At 46.1% G+C, this 24,651-nt stretch overlaps 1 protein-coding gene across 6 annotated transcripts; it reads right to left on the bottom strand.

Annotated features, from left to right (window-relative positions):
• Positions 1–1,220: 1,220 nt before the first annotated feature.
• Positions 1,221–21,277, bottom strand: zfc3h1 (zinc finger C3H1-type containing). 6 transcript variants are annotated; one of them, XM_076263617.1, is made up of 35 exons: positions 20,572–21,277; positions 19,579–20,007; positions 18,931–19,028; positions 18,458–18,767; positions 17,963–18,186; positions 17,451–17,574; positions 17,108–17,202; positions 16,670–16,867; positions 15,399–15,569; positions 14,955–15,101; positions 14,686–14,789; positions 14,458–14,595; positions 13,892–14,066; positions 13,449–13,580; positions 12,223–12,885; positions 11,821–11,930; positions 11,575–11,706; positions 11,320–11,441; positions 10,964–11,065; positions 10,598–10,723; positions 10,269–10,446; positions 9,778–9,964; positions 9,304–9,492; positions 8,660–8,897; positions 8,073–8,178; positions 7,388–7,586; positions 5,501–5,595; positions 4,423–4,530; positions 4,160–4,264; positions 3,741–3,906; positions 3,475–3,575; positions 3,043–3,144; positions 2,346–2,385; positions 1,729–1,791; positions 1,221–1,364 (listed from the first exon to the last, which is right to left on the bottom strand). In XM_076263617.1, the coding sequence occupies exons 1-35, from the start codon at positions 21,137–21,139 to the stop codon at positions 1,227–1,229; spliced, it is 6,183 nt and encodes a 2,060-aa protein (XP_076119732.1). In that variant the 5' UTR covers positions 21,140–21,277; the 3' UTR covers positions 1,221–1,226. The 6 variants fall into 6 exon arrangements, with proteins under 6 accessions (XP_076119732.1, XP_076119741.1, XP_076119697.1 ...); XM_076263626.1 differs by having other exon boundaries at positions 17,963–18,183; XM_076263582.1 differs by having other exon boundaries at positions 3,043–3,575.
• Between the last annotated feature and the right edge of the window lie 3,374 nt (positions 21,278–24,651).

Here is a 24,651-nt window from a genome sequence, read left to right as displayed (position 1 = left end):
TTTGTACTACAGACACACACATACAATAAAAACACAACAAAATCAATTCATTAGAAAATAATTTAATATAAACATATTTCAAATACAAAAAAATGTTTAGATGCATCATCATTCATGGATCCTCTTGAATACTTTAATGAATATCTAATATATATATATATATTTATATATATATATATATTCTTTTTTTAATATATATATATATTTGAACAAAACCAAAATTGCACATGAACATATAGACTACTTGGAACCGTCCTGGTCTAAACACATTTTTGAGGGCCAATTCCTTGCAGGATGGAGATCACCACCAATTGGGCAGTCTCAGCAGTATAGTCTCGAAGAAACACAATGATCAGCCAAATGTAATACTCCAAAGGCAGCCATCGTCTTTGTATGACAACAAAATATGCAGTTGGTTTTCTCCTAATCTACTAAAACCAGGTCGAGAAATGATGACGTCAATCTAGCTCCCTTCGGAGACAGTTATAGTTTTAGGTGGAAAAAAAAGCAGGATGAGAAAGGGAAGAGGGTTTGTTTTTTTTTTTGCTTCTTTTTCCCCCCCACAGCCATTCTCTTGAAAACACTTAAATTTCACAAGTCAGGAGTGCCGCAGTGGTCCAACAACTCTTGACCCCAGGTAAAAAGGGTAAAATGCTATGTAAAACAAAAAAAACTAAAAACCAAATTAAAAGTGACACGTACAAACAAAAAAGGAACACACAGATTTGCAGAGAAGGGAGGGGGAGGGAGGGAGGGTGGGGGGAGGGGAGGGGTGGTGAAGAGGGTTGGGGAGTTGGGGGGGGGGGGGGGTAGCAACAGGTGTCATCAGATTTCCAATACTTACGTACATGATGTCAAAGGTGACAAAAGAGGCCCTGTGTTTGGCTCTTAGAGGCCACGGAGAGTTCATAGTCTTCCCCTGTTTGGGAGCCTCCAGCCACCCTCTGGCCTTCGCGCACACGCTCGCCCGCTCACGTCGTGGGACCCGGCGAGAAAACAACACTGCTCTGGGAGGTCTGACAAACTGGCCAAGTTAGGCCTCGCTAACCTACAGCCGATCTGTTGTGCCTTAATTTGTTTATTTTCTTTATTGTTTTAGGGGGAGGGGGGGTGCAAGGGAAATGGAGAGTGGGTGGAATTTGTGAGTGGGTTTAATTGGCCGTATTCAAAATCTTGAGCTGTAAAGAGCGTAGGGTGGGGGTGTGGGGGGAGGGTGGGGGGGCTGTTCAGTGCTCCAATCCTGCCGCTCTGCACGGGCCTAAGCTTAGCACCTCAGTCAGACTCACTCCCAACTCTTGGCACTTGTCAACAAGTTTTTTCAGTGTATCAGTTTTACCTCCTTCAGCAGCTTCGAACAGCAGGCGCTGGAGAGGAGACAAGAGAACAAAACGGGTCGGGGGAGAGGGGTGGGGCGGAAAGTGGCAGGTGAACACGCAAAGCCCAATTAGCGGTGTGTGTATATGTGTGTGTTTCACATCACAATAAGTTATGTCCATCCGAGTGCATGTTTGAGTCAGAAAGTGTGAGTGCCAGATTGAGACCAGTCTCTCCCCCACCAAACTTGAGTATGCATCTGCGTCTACGTGTGTGTGTGTGTGTGTGTGTGTGTGCGCGTGCTTGTATATGAGAGAGAGAGAGAGAGAGAGAGAGAGAGAGAGAGAGAGAGCAAGAGAGAGAGAGCGAGAGAGAGAGAGAGAGAGAGAGCGAGAGAGAGAGAAGGTTAATTACATCTTTCCACAGAGTGGCACACAGTGGCAGCTTTTGGAGGGCCTGCTGATAGAGGCGGCGCACCTAAAGGTGGACAGAGAGAGAAGCACACGAGAAAACCACAGTGGGGAGTGTCTAGTCAGTCTCATGAAGGACGCCACGGCAGGTCAGCACACACATAGGACAGAGACAGAGACAGAGACAGAGAGAGAGAGAGAGAGACAGAGAGAGAGAGAGAGAGAGAGAGAGAGAGAGAGACAGAGAGAGAGAGAGAGAGAGAGAGAGAGAGAGAGATAGAGAAAAACCACCTCCCCCACCCCCCCTTAAAACCATGACAAACTAAACTCCCCATCACACACGGAACACTTTAACTTGCTTTTAAACATGGAAGGTTTCAAAGAAACTCTGCATAACCAAAAAACAAAACAAAACAAAATCACCCATCCAATCTTTCAAGCATTTTTCTCAACACTTACCGCATCCTGTGGAGGAAAACACAAACACATCAACACCAACATGAAGGCAGTCATGGAACAGGGAGAAAAAGCAAAAGAGCGCAGAACCAAGTGCCAGTGGCGCACATCAAGACCCATTCAGTGAGCAACACAGTATCAGAATACAGGTTGAGGGCAGCTCACCTCAGCTTTTCCCTTCTGATCCCTCTCCACAGCAATAGCTCTGTCAGAAAACACAGCGAAACATGGGCCATCAGCACATACACACAGCAGCACAACACAACACAACACAAAACGCGCAGACTGGCTCATGCAGACACGTCTCAGGAAAAACAAAAACATGCCAGATGTTTTGTACTATAGCTTTCCAATGGTCTCTCTCGCACACACACAAAAATGAAAATCTGGAAGAGCGGAGCACCTTTCAAACTGGTACATGGCGGCCTTTGATTTCACTTGTTTTAGATCTTGATAAAAAATCTTGCAGTCCAGTTTAAAAAACATCCCTTAAATGTCCCAATCCAAATCCGCTATGGTACTATGTGATGAGACTGCTGATCCATGAACTCCACAAACACCAAATGACAGACTACATCTCAAGTTACCAGCACACACCACTGAGGCGTAAAAAGCATGCTGTTGGACCTCACAGAACGGTTCCCATCAGGCCCAGCTGCAAATGACAAGTTTTCCAACACAAGGCTAAAGACGTCACTTTCCCGAACAGCACCATCCTGAAAATATGTCAGTGTGTGCTTTCTGGATGAGGGGGGTAGGTTGGCGGCACGTCCCGCTTTTTATGCCGGCGGGGAGGGGAGCGGTGCGGTGTGGTGCCGTGCGGTACGGTACGGTACGGTGCGTGCCATGCGCTCGGACTTACATCTTCCAGTTGGCCAGACAGTTGGGCAGGCTGCTGTACAGCCCTCTGCTCTGGAAGCGCAGATGCTCCACGCTGCCGTCGCGCCGCTCCTGCTCCAGCAACCTACGCAAGAACAAGGGGCAGGGGCTAACACTCAGTCTGGACACGGCAAACAACGCAACCCGGCCGGCCCCAGCCGATAGAGAGATAAGAGGGATAGAGAGATAGACAGATAGATAGCACACAGGGAGCAGTGGCGGAGTGGTGAGTAGCCGGGCGATCATGCAATGTTCTGCACCACATACAGACATACCGATGAATGGGATCAAACATTGGTGCAGTGCTGGGTACACTGGTACAATGTAGTATGAATGGGCAATGACTGCTTCGCAGGGCAGGCTGAAACAGGAAGTGGTCAGTGTGTGAATGAGCCTGGGAGTGGGGTCTGTGTACCTGATGGCCAGCTGTGGGTTAGAGGGCATGGATTGCCTCAGCCTTTCCAGAACGGCCAGGTGCTGGGCCTGCGGCAGACAGCCCAGGTAGAAGGAAATCACCTGTGGATGGGTGGAGGGGGGAGGGGTGGTAACAACAGCATCAAGGGGTATCAGAAGGCACCATCTTCCAGCAGGGTTAAGACAGGACACCCAAGGAGACTAGAGACAGTGGGGGCCCCCGTCCAGCGCTTGTGTGGCTGAGCGCAGGTTGGGGGTGGTGGTTACCTGGTTGTGGAAGTCGAAGCAGCTCCAGTAGCGGGTGGAGCTGAAGGGCATGGTGAGGCGCGTGGGCACCGACACCAGGCAGCGATGCACCAGGTCGCCAAACAGCTTCAGGTCACGGGCGGCAGGCTGAGGACCCATCAGCTTGCTGCTGGCAAAGAGCAGATAGCTGGACGGACAGGAGAAACAGAGAAGAGTTAGAGGCCTGAGAGAAACGCTAGCAAACCAACTAAAACGGCGTAAACAACAAAAAAAGGAAAAAAAAAAGAAGAAAAAAAGACATGGCTGAAGGTGATCATGGTGTGTTCACAATGGAGTGTGTTCACAATGGAGGAGGTGTGACCACAAGCTAAGCTACAAGCTAAACAAAACAAAAAAAATGCCAATAATTTTTTCAAACACATCCCATGTCGAACACTCACTCCAGCCAGATCTTCTGCAGTACTTCCATCTTGGTGGCGGTGCCGAGGGCTCTCTCAAAGGCGTCCAGGGCCTCGGGAATGCCACCATGCACCGACTGCCATGTGCTGTGAAAAAAAGCAACACACTCTTCAAAATGAACCCTGCAATTTGCTCTTCATTTGTTCTTCCTGCTGTGTTTGAAAACAGGCCGTAAATGACAAAACAAGTCACATAAAGCAATGCGTGTTGATGATGGCCGATGTACAAGTATGAGTGTACTAACCAGTGGACGAGGCTGAGGTAGGGCAGCTGCTGGTCAATCGTCCCCTGCAGGGAGGCCTTGACGCGGGGGAAGAGGAGGATGTCCTCCCTGGGGATCCCCAGGAGGTGACTGCAGACAGGAGAACAACGGGAGAACTCAGGTTCTGTCTCTCTCTCACACACACCCACATGAATCACTACTCTGTCTGCAGCAAACATCCATCCCACCCAGCACTAATGAGCTTTTCATGCTGCAAAGAGACGCCACCCATTACAGATGAGATCTGGTAATGGAGAAGTAGCAACGATAAGTGGACATGATAGCGATGGCACTGATAGAGTGACAACGGCGACGCGGGTGAAAGCGGTCCAAATAATAGAGGTTTCAAAGCTACCTGCCCAGCACACATTTCACGGAAGTGAATAGGTTCCATGCTGAGAGCACACAGCATCAGTATTCTCTGCTGGATCGATGGGAAAGTCCTAACCTTGCTCCGTTCTGAGCCCCATTTGGGGGACAAAGGTTCAGGAGCCATGTTCTCACGCGCACCAGCAGATAGAGGCCATTGTTTCAGCCCTTAGCCACCACTGGCGCACCACCTCCTGACCCCACACCGACACTTCCGAGCCTAATCACTCCCCGTGCAAGCGGCTCGGGGCTTTGGGCTTCCTTCTGGTAAACAACGTACAGGAAGACAAATGGCTGTATTTACAGATCCGTGTCCGCTGTTTACTTTCGATAGAAAGGCAGAACTATCTTTTGTTTTTTTTGTGGTTGTTGACATCGTTTTGAAATGTGTGAAAGAATCTAGCATGCGTTGGGGAAGTGTGGCTATTCTCCTTGCTTCCTTCTCAATCCCACTAAGCCCTTTTGTAAATACTGACAAGTCTGAAGTTCGCGTCTGAACGAAGCAGCAAATTTCCTAAAGCTGATGACAAGTGTGAGAAGCCATGTTAGCGTTGTGCTAACATGAGCAGGAAATGCTTTAGCAACGTAATCAGATGGCTAGAGGACAGGGCTCTTGTACCCCCCCCCCCCCCGGGAAGCATTTCCATATGAGGAGCTTGCTTTTGGGGTTTGCCTAGGCATGGTGACTTACCGTAGTACATCAACTGGGCACAGTTTAGTTTGATCTGGCTCACACATGGATAACATGAATTCCCGAAACAAAGGGGCAATGGCACTGGATTGCTCCTGCAAAAAAAAGAAAGAAAAATAATAATAATAATAATAATAATAATAATATTATAATAATAAAAATATTCCAAATATCAACTATAAGACATCGATTAAGATCATGATTCACAATGAAAATAAGTAGGGTTGGCACGGTTCATGAAAAAAAATCTGAACCGTTTGGTGCGCTTGTCTCGGTTCGGAGCATGTGTGCATCGTACGGTTTTGGCGGTTCATGAGCCTCATGCCCATATGCGACCCCAGACAGTTTTTTTCCCCTTTCGCGTGAAAGCGGAGGTGTGGAGTGCTGCGGATCACGTGTAGAAATGGCAAGTGGGAGGCGATAACGAAGGCAGTCCAGAGTTGGAGGATGCACCAGCGTCACATAAGTCTGGTATGTGCGAACATTTTGGATTTATAAAGCGGTAGATAGAACTGCGACTGTGTGCAAGCATTGTGCAACACATAACCTATTAATTATGCTAGTACAGGCCTGGAGTGGCTAATCAGGAGCTTCGGGAGGACGGGCCGGTCTGAATATCGTGAGCTTAAATGTATTGTTTCTGAAGTTAATTTGCTGCGCCCTTGTGGCACTTCAGCAGCTTATGATGTGCGGTCTCAGCCCCTTACTTGCAGTTTCCCAAATATCAACAAAGTAGCCCTCACAAAACCTCTTTGGAAATCGCAACCAAGTCTATATCTGCAATGATTAAGGGGAGTAGGACTAGGCTATAGGAGCGGCCCCTCCTCCAATGGCACGGCTCTGACGAACTCATGTGTGCAGGGGAGAAATAGCCCTGTTGAGAGAAACTAGGAGTGTTCAAAGAGAAATTGCGCATTTACATGGCTTGTCAATGTTATGTGGTAGCCTAGAAGCTATCTTGCATAGCTCGGGTAGGCTACGCTATGTGTAGAAATAAAATATTCCGTAATATTTCAGTCAATCTTAGTGTGCAATAGCACATTCTACTTTTTTGCCAAATAAATGAAAAGCAATTTGAAATCATCAATGTCTTCACTCTCTGTATCAAAATCTCACCTTTCCTTAGAGATGGTCTTAATGATGAGCTTAAAGTCAAGTCAAATTCTTTCAGTTTGTGCATGATTACATGATATAACTATACTAATACTGTAGCCTAAATGATGGATAATTAAGCTATACCTCATATGTTGATATTTCTGAAGTGTTAAAGATTAAAAGGAAAAATAACAACAAGAACCATACAGAACAGAAAACTGTGACCTTAAAACCGTGACACGAACCGAACTGTGGGATTTGAACCGTGCCATCCCTAAAAATCAGTGAGTATAACCTAAACATATTATGCTTAAATATGCATAGTACATTAATTAAAGTGGCCATATTTGATCATTATTGTTTTTTGCTGGTGTGAGTGTGTTGATCTGCCTCAATCTTAGGGTCTGGGTCAGTATATGCATCTATGCATCTGTGTGTGTAAGTGCGTGTGGATGTTTGTGTGTCCCATCTGACTGCAGATGTAGTATACTTCAGTTTTCACAGAAGACTTCCTGTGTATATGTGTGTTTGCATATCTGTGTGTATGTGTGTGTGTGTGTGTGTGTGTGTGTGTGTGTGTGTGTGTGTGTGTGTGTGTGTGTGTGTGTGTGTGTGTGTGTGTCCGTCCGCATCTGTACGGGCATCTGTTCAGAGATTAACTATGGCAGGAACCTGCAGGTGCTGTGCCTCTAAGCAGGTTTTGGCCAAGGGCTTCCTGTGTATATATATGTACACAAGCATGTGTATGTGTTATGACAAAGTCGGCGTGCGCGTGCGTGCGTAGCCACTCACTCGGTGCAGCAGGAACTTGCAGGTGTGGTAGAGGAGCTCGGCACTGTGCGGCCGGTGCCTAAGGCCCTCGAGCCACACAGCCAACGCCCGCTGCTCCTCCCCCCGCGCCAGGTGCACCTCGGCCAAGCCGTCCAGTAGAGGGCAGCAGTCGGGCGCCTCCGACAGCACATGCTCACAGAGCTCCGCCGCCTCGTCCAACCTGCAGGCCCAGCACAGAGGGACAAACGCCATTAGAGCACAACTCATACAAGTTGACCATGATCAAATGACCCCCATCTTATATTTCTTCTATCCATGCTCATACCACAACCATCTCAGTTCATCCATGATAGTCTTGATTCACTGAACTTGCATAGTAAGCTAGTTGTAGTTGTAGTAGTAGTAGTAGTAGTAGTAGTAGTAGTAGTAGTAGTAGTAGTAGTAGTAGTAGTAGTAGTAGTAATGCATCAGTAAAATGCATACATTAGCCTTTGCACATTAATGTGTCAACTTTATAAATGCGTACTGGTACATTTTGGTAAGAATAATTGTTCACACCGTATCTGCATGGGTATTATGAAGCCCCAATGCTTGTGTCTACCCCATGTTTTTTGTTTTGATTTGTTTTTAAAAAAAATCGTATCACTCTCAAATTTTTTTAAAATAAATTTTAAAAAAGCAGGTGATGAACATGAGGTGGACTCACCTGTCCAGTTGGCGGTAGAGGGCGACAAGGTTGGCGTGAAGCGGGAGCACTGGCGATGGCTCCTCGCTGTGGGGCGAGGCCTCCTCTGAGCAGCCCTTAATAGCGTCTGCCAAAAAACACACAATGCTAAGGGACCATCTCCACGGTGTCGGGTTGCACAGGTAAAACAGACCCTGGGCCTTTCTCAGGGCTGACGAGATAGAGATAAACCATCTGACAGTGAAAAGCCGTTTGCCGGGACTGTGCAAACTTCTCCGGTTTCCTCAGTCTGGCTTCTTAGCTAAGTATTTCTAACTGGTAGGGGGGGTTCAATATCCATTTCATTCCAGTTGCATTACTTGAACTTGAACACACACACACGCACACGCACACGCACACGCACACGCACACGCACACGCACACGCACACGCACACGCACACGCACACGCACACACACACACACACACGAAGAAGAGGAAGAGCACAAAGGAACAAAAAACGCCCAGTGAGCCATCGCTAACTGTCAAAGATGATAATCTCCATTCTCGTCTTCTTCAATGCCTGTTTATGTCTGAGTTGTGCATGTCTGAATGAGTAACGGGTTTTACCTTGGAACAGGCCGATGAGCTGGTCGGCTGGTGTCCGCAGCTCGGACACGGAGCTCCAGGGGAGGGGCGCGGGCTTGGTGCAGACCAGCCGCGACGGGCTGGTGTTGGCCGGGTCGAACAGGCCCTGGGGCAGCCGTCCGAACTCGGTGGTGTGGATGCGGCAGAGCCAGGTCAGAGCCCGGTGCGAAGGGGTCAAGTGTGCAGCCAGACTCTGCTCCCCGTCAGACTTCAGTGCGTTCTATTCCACACAGAGGGACATGAGAAGTCAGTTTTATTCACCATTTATTAATAGTAATTTCTGAGTGACTGAATGGTAAGAAACATAGCATTTTAATGTGCAAAAGTAATATGTGAAAAATCTTCTTAGCATTCATGAAAAGCAGAGCCTCTTTCCAGATGAGAATTTGATGATATTCTCTCACTCACACCCATTTTGTTCACATCATTTTTTAAACCATCTCTACTGTATTATTTCAAAAGCAATATATGACAGATGGATTTCAATTCATAGAATTGTCCAGCCTCATCCAGCCTTTAGTATTGCTGACATATTTTGGGCCGCATTATGGAGCTCAGAGCTTGATAATCTGCCTGTTTATAATCCACTATGGGATCATAATCTCAGTAAGGACAGGGCTGGGCACCTGTAGGATGTCCAGAGCGTTCTGCTGTCGGCCTGTGAACAGACTGAGCTGCACACGGTACAGCAGGGACTCCAGCAGGCGGAACGAACGCAGCTCCTCGCTGCCGCCATCTGCTGTCTGCGCCAGGTAGTGCAGCATGCGCCCGCAGACAAAGTCTTTCCCCTCGAATGCGCTCTCCATGTTCATGTACTGTAGAGGAGGAAAGGAAGATTGAGGCATTTCTCCTCTCCGTCACACAAAGCAAGAGAGCCTCTGATGCTACTGTATATCTCCTCTATGTGAGAATAAGAGGGAGAGAGAAATGATACAAGCAGGAACCAAGAAAGCAGCACAGAAAGAGACAGTGACGAGAGAAAAACACCCATCCAGACAGAGAGAAACAAATAAACTATAACCAGACAAACAACCAAGCGACAACCAAACAATAACCAAACACACGGGCATGTTGCAAGGAAAGCCAAGAGAGACACGTACGGTCCACCAGACGTCGTAGTCGGGCGCGTGCTGCACGGCCATCTCGCACATCTCCTGCAGCTCCTCGCTGCTGCTGCGGCGGGAGAAGAGCGTCAGGTAGTGGCTCCACACCTCCGGGTTGGCCCGGTTGTCCTCCAGCGCGCGCGACAGGGTGTTCAACGCCGCGTCCAGACGCTCAGTTGCAGAGCTGCACAGGGGAGGGGGGGGGGGCACAGTCAGATGAGGGCTGACCGTTAAAATGTGGTAGTGGAGCTAATGCTTCATCCATGAGACTTCCAGTCCACTCCAGTGCAATCCTACGCTTCTGAGAGGCTTTGCAAGCTAGCTCAGGTACATTCAAATGATACTAAACAGTAACCTAATTTACCAAGTAAGTAAATACATAGGGACTAATGACGTACTATTTTATATGACTAAAATCTAAGATGATCTAGAATTAGTGCTGACCAGGCCATGCTTGCAAAAGTGTTGTAAAACACACTATGACTTACATTTCCTTCTGACTGAGGTATTTGAAGGCCAGCTTGATCCACAGCTGCACATCCTTGGGGCTCTCTAAGACGCTGGTCTCTAGGTTGGAGATGTCGTCCGTCTCGCTGTCAAAGTACCGCTTGTCGTCGGGGTTGATGCAGACGTCTAGAGCCAATAGGTTGGCCTGTGTGCGCGCCTCTGCAAGAAGACACTCTGGTAAGTCACACAGTTCAAAAAATTGAACCGGCCTTCTTTCTCTTAATACACTGTGATGCGCGGTCAGGATTCGAAAGTCCGAGGACATGCTTTGCTCAGTGCAGGGTGGGATAGCGTTGTTGGGTTTGCTCACCATACTGGCTCGGAGTGGGGGCCTCCAGCAGATCCTCCTCCTTGTCCGAGGGCTCGTCCACCGGGGGTGGCCGCTGCGGCTCAGGCCTCCAACTCCTCCTCTCCTTGCAGGTGGTGAAGGGAGGAACTGCAAGACAGCAGAAACACACAGGTAATTATCAAGAGGGTTGCCAGAGGGAGACCATCCTACATTCAGTCAATAGATTGATTGACTGGATGTAGGATGGTTGAACTAATTGCTTGAACTAGAAATTTGTGCCATATAAATATGCCACCAACACATATAATGAACTTCAAAACAGCAATACTGTATACAAGACAAGAGTCCACATATAATACCTAATAAGACTAATACACAAGCCCTTACCATGGCCTTTGCTCTCATTCACTTTGCTCATGAGCAGAACTGCCTTCTGATCCGTCCCCATGCGATCTCTGTTGGTGCCGAACAGCTTTTTGATGTACTTTTCTGCAGAGAAGGACACAAACACATTGGGAGAATGCAGAAACCATCTGACAGAGAAAACACTGAATTCACAATTACCATAACAGCATGATATCTACAGAACAATATTAATGCCAACAACAATAATAACAATCATCAAATTCAACCTTAAATGTGTTTACTACTGGCATGGCATGCATCTTGTTTATTTTGGCAAATGAGTATTGTTGAACAGTGTAGCATTGTAAAGTGGTAGAAGGAATTGTAAAGAGGCAAACCTGTGGCCAAGCTGATCTCATCTGTGCTGCTGTTCTCTGAACAGCCTATCAAAGGGAGGTTGTAGGAAAGGATATCCTGGAACAACTGGTTTCCAGTTAACGTACAGTTCCTCATGTGCTGCCTGGAGACAGAGACACACACACACACGAGGTCAGAAGTTTTACATATTACCAGAGTGAAAAAAATAACGAATTCCTGACATGATGGCACTTCAGCTAAACCACTGGTCAGTCTTCATCCACATCCATACTCACCACCGACAGTCATCATCGTTGCATGTGCCCGTGAGGTCAAAGCGACAGAAGAACTTTTTTGGCTCAATGACGTTGCTATAGGACACAGAGCTGAGCGACAGCTTCTCTTTTGTTCTGAAGTATGGGCTGAACCTGCAGGAGGAAGGAAGTGAGACATATTCAAATCACCAGTCTGCGCAATGGAAAGAAAGGAACAGACATTGAGAGAATTGTGAAAACTGTTGAGAGAATTGTGAAATGGCTGACCTGTATGACTTGAAAGCCAACAGTGGACTGTGATATGCTCCGAAGGGAACTGGCTTCAACTCCACACGGCTGGCTGGCGTGGTCAGCGGGTCCACATCGACCTGTATCGCCTGTGGGAGAGGGGACAAGATGAATCCACCAATATCCGCCATTCAACTGGACACACTCAGATTTGGCACAATGTGCTACTTATCAGTACTCAGAGGTGAACAGATAGCAGAGAGCAGATTTTTAGAGGTAAGAAGAAATACATCGATCCAGTATCATAATCTAATGGCATATTTTGCAATATTTATAAAAGCATAACTTGTAGCAAGTTCAAATGTGAAAAAAAAAAACCTACAATAATATTTCATTATGGCCCAGATATTGTGGTTGCTGCCTCTAAGGCCATTTTCATACCTTTCCACAAGGAAGCCTTTCAGTCACAGCGCCCCCTAGTGCAGTGAGTTCGCTCTGCAGCAGCTTCTCCAGAGTAGCAGCCATCTGGTCCCTCTGCTTTAGCTCCTCCACGCTGAGCCCCAGGTAGAGCTCCGGCAGGTCAGGGCCGCCAGCGCCACTGCCTTTGGTGGGCTTGGCAGGCTTGGCCAGGCCCTCCTTGGCAGGGGTGGACGTCTGCAGGGCCTTGGGGACCTGAAGCTTGGGCTTGGTGAAGGCGCCCGAGTCACGGAAGGAGCGTCGGCGGGTGGTGGGGGTGGAGGGGGTGGCCGCCGCAGCAGCAGCGGTACCGGAGGAGGCCAGAACGGGGCTGCTGGACGAAGCCGTGGTGAAGGAGGGTTGCTGCTCGTCGTCGTCGGGTTCCAGGTCCTCGCTGCCCAGCTCCAGCTTGTCCTGAGTGAGGTCGTGCAGGGAGGGCTGGGGTAAGGGGAAAGGGCCGGCGGGGAGCGGCGGCCGCTGGGGAGGGGCAGTCCGCTGCTGGTGCTCGGCCTGCTGTCGCAGCGCCTGCGCCTCCTTCAGCTTCTGGATCCGCAGCGCGTACTCGGACTCCAGTTTCTGTAGCCACTTCTTCTGGGCGATCAGGTCAGCAAAGTGACGCTCGGAGGCGGTGCGGGGGATCTTACCAGGCTGAGGAAATAGACAAACACAATCATGGTCAATTTCAAAGCAACTCTATGCCATAATCTGCCACTTTTTGTGGAAGTTTTTAAATGAAGACTTTTGGGGTCACCTTCCAGTTAATTTGCGCAAAATATGGCCATGTGAAGGACACCACATGAAAAGTAAAAGAAAAGCCTTCAGAGCACAACAACGCCAGCAATATTGACAAAAACAATGGTGTCTGCATGGCTCACTAGTTTTCCAGAGTCCATAATGCTTCAACAACTTTGGAAAAAAAATATCTTTATTTCAAAGAATCAATCTCTGGTTAGTCATGACTTCATTCACAACTCAATGTTACAAACCTTTGTTACATTGCGATTTGACAATATAGCTGACCAGTTTTTTGCTTAAGTGAAAATTGCCACATTCAAGACTCCAAGATCAAATTTAGCGGGGGTGAAAGGACAATATCAGAAGGTACCTACCCTAAAAAGTAAATAAACCACAATGTCTAGTCAGCACAGGAAACTGACAGTTCAGCACTGCGGTGCATTTAGGGGTAGGCAGGAAACGGCGGTGACTCTTACCGAGTAGTGCGGCGAGGTGTTCTTGCGCTTCAGCGTGCCACCGTGTGTCGACTCCTGGGCCTGGGCCACGTCTCTCTTCAGCTTCACAGCCTGCTGCCTCTTCAGCATGATGCGGTGTTGCACGCGCAACATCTGTGGAGGACAGAGCACAGCACGCGTCACTGAGCAAGTCAGGCTGCAGGTGGTGCAGGTTTGCTACAGGAGATTCATAATCTGCCTGGCATGCATCTGGCTAATATTGTGTTATTTGATATTTAATCAAACTTTCTTTTTTTATTTAAAAGCAAGAAAGTATTTAACACAATCTAAAACAAAATAATATATTGAATATATTGTCCGTGAAGAGCAAAAACAAATAAATTGTTAAGGTAGGCTACAGCTATAAATTTGCTCTTGATAGAGTTGTGACTTCAGTTGCTCTATGAGCCTTTTAAGCTCCTCACCTGCTCCTGGAGTTTCTTCAGCAGTACACGGTTGGCGCTGACAATCTTCTCAGAGGCCAGGAGCTGCTCGCGGAGCTTGACCACCTTGGTCTCGGCAGCGCGGAGGAACTCCTTCTTCTTTAGCTCCTGCTGCAGGAGCTGCTTCAGGAGGCCCTCGTCCTTCTCCAGCTGCGTCCTGCACAGCACAAGCACTCAACGCTTACTTACATCCACACGTATATAATACAGCACTGATTTAGAAATGAATGGGTGAAATGGATCATTTAATGTTCTTTTTCTATTTTTAATATCCTTCTTGGGCTTTTGACTTATATTCACATAGGACAGTGAAGAGTGACAGGAGGTAATTGGGTAGAGAGAGATGGGGTGGGATCGGAAAATTACCGCAGGTTGGATTCAAACCCTGGTCCCCATAGGCACTTGGACCCGAATGTGGTACAAACGCTGCAGCTATTTGTGCCGCAGCTCTTTACAGGTTATTTGATAGAAGGAAGAAACAAATTGGCCTAATAAACCTTGATTGAGTGTTCCCAATCCAGGACAGGAAAATCAGCCTTCTTCCTTACCGGTGCTTGGCTAACTTGTCCTCTGCCTCGGCGAGCCGAAGTGTGGCAGCATGGCCCGCAGCATCAAGTTCGGAGTCAGAGCCGACCGGAGACGGAACTTTCACAGCATCCAGTCTGGACATTCGCTGCTTCTCCCGACTGCAGGAGACCAATGAAACCCATCCAGAATCACCAGCAATGCATACAAACTATTTACAACAAAAGACCCTCACTACACAAATAAGTTACCTTGCAAGCTCATCCTTCCAGAAATGTTCCGGTTTCTTGGCATCAGGTAGCATTCGGATGGGATTGTTCTCCTTCTCCGATTTATAACCTTTAGGCTTTGTTGCCTGAATGCGAAAAAAAAACAAAAAAAAAACATTTAATGCTTCTGCAACACTTCAACATAAAACAAAGCTAGACACCATTGCTGGCGAGTATGATTTTACACTGACACAAACATAGGCTAAGAAGGCCATTTAAAAATAAAGGTATATGTTTAATCGTTTCCGTACCTCAACAGTCCTGCGGGCTTCTTTAATCATGGACTCCAGGCCTCCAAAGATGCTATGGGAGGGAGCGGGGGAATTGCTGGCTTCAAAGTCGGAGTCGCTGTCGTCCGAGTCGTTCAGCTGCACCACCACTGCCTTGTGCCTGGGCAACTAAGGGAGAGGAGGGGGTTAAGTTAATTTCTAAAACAGATAGTTCCAGTCTTTGATTATGATATATGACTGTAAAACATTCTATATTACTGGCACCCTGAACTGATTCAAAATCATTTAAAAGTTGCAACTGTGTTTGAATTGCTGTGCCTCTGCATCATTTAGCGGGTATAACTATTTCTTGGCAGAAAAAGTATGAATAAATCATTATATATCTCGTCGCTGGGTCATTTTTCAAACGTAACATCTTTCTTTGTAATGAGCACATAATAAAGACTGAAGAGTGGATGTTCCTACCACCAGTGGGGCGCGGGGTGCTAGGTTGCCCCGCGCAAACTTGCTGCTGGGGTGGCGGGGTGGTGGGATGACCGTGTTTAGGCTGACCGCTGTCAAGTTGCTCCTGGCCATCAGCAAAGGGCTTGGTCTGACCAGGGGAGAGGGTGGCCCACTGTGACTCGACACGGTTTCCTGTGGAAGGAAGGGCAACATGTTCAAATCCCACTGCTCCCACAGCTCCCATCATGCCTCATCCTGTGCTTACTGGAAAACAAAACCCTATGCTTCTGGGGGGTATTCCAAGTACGTGGTTTAGTGACAAACAGCTTCTTCTATTAGGAGATTTACCACTTACTCTGAGTTAACTTACCCAGGTTTGTCACTCAAACACGTACTTGGAATACCCCCTTGGTCATTCCAAATTAAAACAACACCAGTGTTAAGGCTAGACTTAAATTGCATTTGTTTTCAACTAATCGGACACCATCTCGAATGTACAGGACAATGGTCAAAAGCACTATGATGCTCTTCTGAAAATGTCAGTGTCCACTAGGTTCTGGCAAAATGGCTGATTCGATACATGAGGCAAATTTTTGAACAATGTTGCTGGGCAACCACATGACCTGTTACATGTGTTTTGATTAGATGATCATGGCAATTTGCCTACTATGCTTACAATGGTGAATGCCTACGACGATTAAAATTCTACAGGAAAAAAATAAAAATAAAAAATGTCGTCCAAAATATCAATGGGAACGTGCCAGAGAAACAATACACAGCAACAACTATTATCAAAAAGTTGCCTTTGAGTTTCAACAGCTTCAGGAAACACAGTTCAGTCAAGGCCACTCAAGGCAGATATGATAGATGGAATAAAACCCGCAGTAGGACCGCAGCATTTATGTTCACTAGAAGTCAGTGGTCCAAACGACTCGTGACAGCTGCAAGAACAGCCATAGGGCTAAAAGGGAACACCACTAAAAATACATGGAACTGCTGGGTCAGGTCCACTGTCACACGGACACCGTCAGACAGAACAGTTCCCTGCATACACATGCGGGAGAGCAAAGCACATTTCAGCATGCTCCAAGGACTGGATTCAATTAGTCCATATAAAGAAGATTAACACAATGGTTCAGAACCAACAAACCATACTGCCTGATGGCGACAGCAAAAAATTGTTAGCCACTGGCAATAGCAGAACACTGTGTCTTGATTGACTGAAGGGCAAACAGAATGTCATGCTTCCATAACCCCAACACTGGAGGCTACGCTTGCTCTCTGAGGCCCACCTCTGGCTTGACGGCTCGTTTGCTGGCCAGAGATTTCAGCAGCTCTTTACGCAGTAGCATCTCCTCTTCCTCCTCCTCGTCCGCAAACGGGGGCTTGGGAGGCCGCTCCAGCTCGTCCGGAGGGGGCATTGGGGGCAGAGGCGGAGGGGGCACAGGATGGGCGAGGCTGAACTGGTCCAGGAAATGTGGGCCCAGTTCCTGAATAAAGTGAGACAAGACGAAAGTCAGAGATATATCAAAGAACTCCACTTTAAAAACTTGAGGGTTTGCTCAATCTAAAAAATGGTTGTCACAACCAAGAGTTACTGGCTTTGGGAAATTAACTGTGCGCCCAGTCCCGTAATAGAGAAGAGGCATTTCAGCATCATTTGGCTATTCTTCTGTCTGCATCACCTTGTACATTTAACACAGTCCACTGTACACACTGTGGAGACCTACCATTCCGGGTGGCGTCGAGTGCAGGGGAAATGCAGGCAAGTGAGGAACACAGGTGGCCATCTCGGCAGGGAAGGGATCGCACACTGGGGACGAGGCTGGAGAACAAGGCCACATGTTAGGTCACAAACATCAGCCTACTCTACACCCTCTTCCCACCTCCCCTGGGTAGGTCACTGTTTACACCAGTCTCCAAACCTGCCTCTACAGCATCGCATCACTCCCACAGGACATAACGTGTGCATTACACAGAGTCACCATGCGGTGCTAATTGAAAGCTTACAGATGTCATACGCACGACAATTGAGTTCTAGTCCACTGGGCATCTAGGGGTTGTGATATTCACCTGGCGACTCGGGCTCACTGTCTGTATCCATAGCAACTTCATCGTAGTTGTCATACTGGTAGAGGTTCCCTGAGGTGTCCAATCCCTGTTTGCTCAGGGATTTCCTGTGTTCATTATCTACAGACTGGAGAGAGAAAAAAAAAAACCTTTAGAGAGCTATAATCCACTGAAAAAGTAATTAATTAGAGTTGTAAGCTTGCTCATTCTGATACACTTTAGACATAAAAATACAGTGGGACAGAAAACTAAATATATCATAATAACAGACTTCATCTTGGAACCATGGAGGTTTAAAATCAAAAACCTGTTTCTAAAATTGTATTTCTTTGTTTATTGTATTTACTAATTATTGTATCATGAAAGCTTGACGAACAACAAAGAGTCAGATTTCCACATCTGCATTTCTAGCACTGAACTGGGTGTGCTACCACAAAGTAAGCTTTAACAGACAAATACGGTGCGCCTTAATGGTTATAGACAAAAAGACACACTGTCTGAGACAGCCGTCTGACCTTGATGCGTGGGTGGTGCTTCCCGCCCACGAGCTTCATGAAGCGGTTGTACTGCTCGTCCTGGTTGGAGAGGTCGCGGATCTTGCGGATCTCCTCCTCCCGCTTGCGACGCTCCTCCTCCTCCTCCTGCCGCCGGCGCTGCTGCTCCTCCTGCTCGCGCTGCTGCTGTAGCTTCCACGCCCGCAGCTGCTGCTTCCTCCACGCCTGCTTCGCCGCCGAACCTGCTGGACGATCCCCAGAGGGCACAACCCACGCCCAGTTAATCACGAGAGAGAGAGAGCTGCAGAACAAACACTCATTACAACAACCTTTTGTCAAGTAGAACTATGTTTTATCTCTCATATATTATCAATATTAAGAACAGGGATGCAAAAACAAGAGGACTTTCAATCATTATCAGTATTATGAATATTATGGATGAGTTTGAGTCTGATGAGTATTGTGGATTTTCAAGCAATAAGTCTGTTTTGAAAGTGAATTAAGTTAGGCAACTACCAGGGCTGATGGCCTTCTTCCCTGCGGCGTGCGCCTTGGTGCCAGCTTTGCTCTTGTCGGCACCAGGCTTCCCCTTTTCTTGGGGCTTGGTGGGGGCGGCGGTGCCAGCGCTAGACCTGGTCACCATTTTGGAGCGCTCCTGGGGGCTGGCGCTCTGCGAGGGCTTGGCCTTGTTGATTTTCTCCTTGCTCTCCTTCATCACCTGCTGCTCCTTCTGCTGCCACTTCCTGCTGGCCGACTCCAGGGCCAGCAGCCGCAGTTGCAGCTCCGACATCTCGTCATCCTCATCCCGACCTTTCTCCTTCCCCTTCTACCCATCCAGGCAGGCACGCACGCACGCGCACACACACACAAACAAACACACACACACAATCAGAGAGCATAAATACTGAGTTGCAGGGCATATGAAAGCATATGAAAATGGTCAGACAACCCCATTCAGTGTAGTTGTAGAAAGTTCTGGAGGACTATACCTTCAGTAGGGAGGTCTCTGCGCTGGACAAACAGGATATGTTGAAATCTGACTCAGTGTCATCTTCATCATCCTCTACTTCTGCTTCTGCTTCGGCTTCTTTAAAAAATAAAAAAGCAGATCTTACTATACAGTCCATGGCGATTGAGTAAGGTCTTCTAGAACATTGACTTTTTTTTTTTTTCAAAACTAGGAGCTGGCATCCTCCTCTGAGCTGATGTTTACTGTGCCAGAGAACACAGCAGGAACAGAATGCGCTGACCACAATTGAACAGCCTCTGAACCACTTTGGACAATACTATTTCACCCTAAGAGATTACTATTGGCACTATGAGATACTGGAGGTGATTACAATGTGCTCCAAATACACAATTGATATCTGAATTATTTACTTGAATGATTACAGGTGGTACACTGTTCATATAATGGGCAGACAATTCAGTTGTTTTCCCTTAACTGATGTGTGGTTTTTCCATTTAAATTGTATGTGTTTTGTCATTTTTTCAACCAAATTCCTCGTCGTTATCTTAATGTGTCAAGAAAATGATAAAACATCATTTGGACTTCCAAAAATAACTCTACTAGGTAATATGTAGACAAAATGTGCGGGCAAGTCACAACCAAACATGTGCCAAACACCAATACTGACCTTTGACTGTTGTGGTTTCTTCTACAGCACTGGGTTCCTCCTCTTTCTTCTCTGGCTCGTTGGTCACCTTGGAGTTGAGGGCATCCCTCTCAGCTGGTGTCAGTAGCTTCTGTCTCAGGGGCTTGATGTTGAAGGCCTGGAAGGCTTTCTTCTCCTCCTCCTTTTCTTCCTCCAGTTGCTGTTCGGGATCTTGTGGCTGCTCTGAGGTGTTGGTCTCCTTCTCAACATCAGCTGTCTCTGTCTCTACTTCAGCATCTGGGGAGGTAGTAACACTAGAAGCTGCTTCGGTATGCTTACGGATGCACTCCAGTTCGAGCTGGATTTCCTTGTACTTGATGAGCAAATCCTCAAAGCTCTCTTCGACACCATTCTCGGTCTTTGGTGCACTGTAAGCTTGTTTTCTTATCTGGTTTCTTCCAAATGGCTTTTCTGGGGGACATGGCTCAGGATAAGTAAGTGAGTGACTGAAAACTCGTAAGAGAAATACTAATTCAATAATAAACTATGTCCCTGCTTACGTAAACACTTCAAAACCCATTGTGACTGGCAATATTGCAACAGATGAAGGCGTTTTACATTTAAAAAAAAATATATGAATTGTAAAACAAATAGTATATCTTCTTTTACTGGTACGGGTCTACTACATTAGCAGCTACATGCCTATGCATTGTTATCCAATATGGGAGTGTAGTCTAAAACAAGGGTGAAGACTTAAATGTCTCTACAATATATTTCATACAATCTTATAATGTATTACTACAAACTTACGCTTTATTTACACATTTCAGGATTTATACTTCATTAGCTTTCATTTTTTCTGATTAACATAAAATACATTGTTCTCTAACATGTTAGCATTAGCAAATTAGACAGCTAGCAAGCTAACTGACCAATTTGGTCTAACGTTAATGTTGTTAGCCGTAAATATTGAAAAGCAATTCGCTAGAGACTACTGACATAACCACTTCAGTTAACTGAAATTCCAAAGGATACGTTTTCTCTGGGGAGATACCTTTCTATTTAAATGACTGTCCCCAAAGGCATACTGACTGTCACCAAAGGCATACCGACTCACGGGAGGCCGGCCATTCTCCCTCGGACCCCCACCGCCATCTCCTCTGCCTCCACGGGCCCAGTCTCCTCGTCCCTCATTTATCGTTTTAACGTTAGCACGATTTCGTAGTCTGCCTAACGTGTGATGACTGCGTTCCCAAAAGCTGGATCGCGGACTAGGATTGCAGTCCTGCCCTGGCAACAATCGGTCTGGTCCACTAGGTCCAATCTGCTGTCTGTGGCTAGGGGGGAAAGGGCCATGCAAGTGGGGTCCGCGATTAACGTTAAAGGGCATCATCACACGGAAATCTTGCGCTGGGGAGCCCATCATAGGAGGCAGTGTTCGTACCGGACCTTTGGATTTCCGATTACACCGTGTCGAGTTAGCATTTCTAGGCCTCATGCCTTCTTGTGTTAGCAGCTTTTCTTCAGTTTCGTCGTCGCAAATTTCCCCATCTTCAAGCTCTCCCTCCTCTCTGGGAGATCGAGAGCCTAAATTTACCTCCATTTCGCAAACGATCTATTTAGCTACCTATATTTAGAATAATATTTGTAAAAACACGCGATTGACATGGGTCTGTCACAACATACCAATCGAAGGAATTTGTCCTAACGCTACACGACATAACCCACTTATCAGAATGAGGGCGACGTCGATCCCAGAGTTCTTTACCACAGTCCTCTACGGGTAAACCTCGCTATCGCGAGAGTTTGCAATATTAACTCTTTACATCCCATCTTGTAGCCTACTGTGGTTCACCGAAATTCTCTAGGCCAGGGGTGTCAAACATACGGCCCGCGGGCCGGATGCGGCCCGCTAGATGGTTTAATCCGGCCCAGACTTGTAGAGAATAAATTTCTGACGATGTCAACAAAAAAAAAATCTCTAGCCCATTCCTGTGAGGAGTTATGAATTTTCAAAGAAATAACCGAAATGCTCAATTCAGCCGCTAGGCGCAGCCAAAATACAAAAAAAAAGTTCGGAGTTGACTGGTCCTGTGCTGTCAGTTTGGCTACATTGTCGGGAGAAAAGCAGGCGTTGCGACAAAATTTAGAGACAAAAAAGTGCAGCCTGCAAACGGAGGACAAGATGTTTGGGCATTTTATTGTATTTTGCAACACAGGAAGTGTTGTGTTGTAAAACACTAAACTTGGATCATGTTAAAGTGTGGTTGTGCAAACTGTAAATTTAATCAGGTCGCGAGGTCTGACTCACCGTCAGTTTGACTGTTTTCTTAGTGATAATGGCATTCTGTCTGGCTTACCATACCACGCTGTAGTACGGTGGTTAAGCCGAGGTGCCGTACTCAAGCGTTTCTTTGAACTACGAGAGGAAATTGGACAGTTCTTGGAGAAAAAAGGCAGACCAGTAGCAATTTAAATGCCCGGAATGGGTGCAGGATCTGGCCTTTATGGTGGATAGCCTATTACACAGCACCGCCACCTAGCCTACAAAATTATTTGATCTGATGTAACCTAATCGTATCAGTTGATCGTATTGCTCATGCACTGCTAACTTATGTTTGTTAAATTCATTTTATTTTTCATACATTTGCACATTTACATTTTTAAGGCAGGATGTTAACTTTCTTCATAGCTCCCACTTGAGTTTAGTGTGGTGAGTTGGTTCAGGTGGTCAGATGTAAAAATGTAGGCCTATCCACTCAACTATAAAAATAAACCAGGTGTTTATGAGAGTGAAATGCATTTTATTTCAATTTCATTGGCCTCTCTGAATAAATGTGTAATAATCTAATATATCCCTTGTGATTATGTAGGCTACAAATGTAGGCTGAAGGGTAAAGCATAGCCTACTGAAAAAAACTAAGCTGGAGATTTGGAGTTGTCAAAGGATGTTTTGCAATTATTTCACTGGTCCGGCCCACTTGAGATCAGATGGGCTGTATGTGGCCCCTGAACCAAAATGAGTTTGACACCCCTGCTCTAGGCTAAACCAGAGGCTAAACCTAATTTTTACAGTCTATGGGCTAAACCCTGTGACACCGTGACTGTTTATAATAGTTAACGCATGCAACATGATATTTTTGTTCTTTTTTGGCATTTATCAACAAACTAATTCACCAGGATAGTGTATTCTTCAGAGAAACAAGATAATTACTATGTGTATCCTGACTATGGCATATATATCTGATACCACATGGTGCAGTCCACCTCACTGTGATCAATAATTCATAGTTTACCCACCTCTTATTTTAGCACTACACTCCTGTATGTGTGTGTGTGTGTGTGCGTGTGAGTGTGTGAAAGTCTCAGGCACCTTTCATGTTTTGCTTCAGTAATGCCATAAGGTCCATATTGTTTCTTTCTATTTTATTTCTCACTCTCACTCTTAATTAGAAAATGACCAGAAAACACAAGAAATACACAGTATATTTGAATACACATAAAACTTTATTGTTCTGATACCAGTCCAATTTCAGTCTCAAGCTGCCATTGGATTTGTTGTTTTAGCAGTGTTATAATGACCAGTCACCCAAGGGGGAAGCTCTTGACAGATCCGTCATTCTCCACCCAGGCATTGACAGGCCTGCCTGCCAGAAGCGGCTCCCTCCAGCTATGATCTAAATCTAAGGGGTGCCTAAAACTTTTGCACAGTACTGTATTTAAAAACAGCATAACAAATACTCTATTGGACTTGGAGACCTAGGGAGTTTCCAAAAAAAGAAAATAAAAAATTGTTGGCCATAGCTGGGCACCTGTCGGGGGAATTCAGGCTATAATGTAACACACCAGGGCAGTCAGGGGATGGCCATTGGCCAGGCTAGGGCAGTTAGGATATGAATGGTAAATATGTACATTCATTCATGACAATAACAAGCATGTATTATCATTTTATATGTAAACAAAAATGTATTATGTACATGTGTAATGGAAATGAGGCGTAATGTTTTCATGTTTTATGTAGCCTACACACAAAATCCAGTCTGTATAAGTCAAATTGTGTGTGTTCCTGTAATGAGACATTTGATATGACAGATAAGGCGGTTAGGATCCACTGCTGTCACAGCTAATACCCAGGTGTTTTACACCAAATTATGATGCTCCTTGAGACATAGCCATAATTGTAGGCCTACCTTATGAACATCCCCCCATAACTGTGTGTTATAGGCTAACTGAACAGAATAAATGTGTGTGAGTCATGTTCAGAAGTTGACACATTGCCTACTGGCAAATTAAATAAAAACTATTATCCTTTCTTGCTGTTTTGGTCGTCTGTCAGAAGTTACATGTAGAAGAATTGACATGACATACAAATATTTTAAAGGTATACTATGCAAGATTTTCACCTTAATATAACCTTTACGAAGCCGATTTGATAGTAAACAAACATTTAGGCAAATCGTTCACCTAGCAGCTTAGACTATCAAGTCGCTACCAAAAAAACATCCATGCAACTTCAAGATCCTTCACCTCCACAACAAAAGCATTTTAAGTCATGAGAAGTTTGCTATTTACAACAACAGAGTAAAATCTAAATATATCGGGACTCTAGAGTAGCCACATATACCTTAACCTGCACCTTTAAATGCAACAAGGAGGGGTAGTTCCCCTAGGATAGGTTTGGTTACCATTTCAGACTTGGGCCAAAAGTGCTTCGCCTATACATGTTTAATGCAAATGTTAATCTTAACATTTGCCCTTTGACTTTAGGTTGCACTGTGTTTGAGCTGGGCCCAGAACAATCAATGATTAGAAATTGGTCTAGGCCTACTATTAGTTCATGTTACAGGCTAAGTTGCCTGCAAGTGTTTTTACTTCTGCCTTAAACCCAGCAGCACTAGGCCAGTGTGTGTGTGTGTGTGTGTGTAAGAGAGGCAGATAAATTGGAGGTGTGGTGCTGCTCTGGAGGTGTGGGTTGCTGTAAAGGATATGTCGAGTATTTCAGGCCCTTTTCTCTAATCCAAACACGATTGTTGCATAATTATGGATGCATAGGTCTCATGAGCTCCACACAACTTGCAGTTCTTCAAATATCAGATGGGAGCGCTGTTGTCTGTA

The sequence above is a fragment of the Alosa pseudoharengus genome, unplaced genomic scaffold (assembly GCF_046254945.1).
Source record: "Alosa pseudoharengus isolate Yale_2024_CS ecotype anadromous, Long Island Sound unplaced genomic scaffold, YU_APseudo_1.1 YU_APseudo_1.1_scf_10, whole genome shotgun sequence".
NCBI classification, from domain to species: Eukaryota; Metazoa; Chordata; class Actinopteri; order Clupeiformes; family Clupeidae; genus Alosa; species Alosa pseudoharengus.
This window is presented reverse-complemented; position numbering and strand designations above follow the sequence as displayed.

Excerpts from the sequence above, each read along its gene's own strand:
- zfc3h1 (XM_076263582.1), bottom strand. The coding sequence starts at position 21,139 with ATGGAGGTAAATTTAGGCTCTCGATCTCCCAGAGAGGAGGGAGAGCTT. Across the intron at positions 13,581-13,891 it reads TGAAGAAACTCCAGGAGCAG|ATGTTGCGCGTGCAACACCG; the intron begins GTGAGGAGCTTA and ends TGTCCTCCACAG. Across the intron at positions 10,724-10,963 it reads GAATGAGAGCAAAGGCCATG|TTCCTCCCTTCACCACCTGC; the intron begins GTAAGGGCTTGT and ends GCTGTCTTGCAG.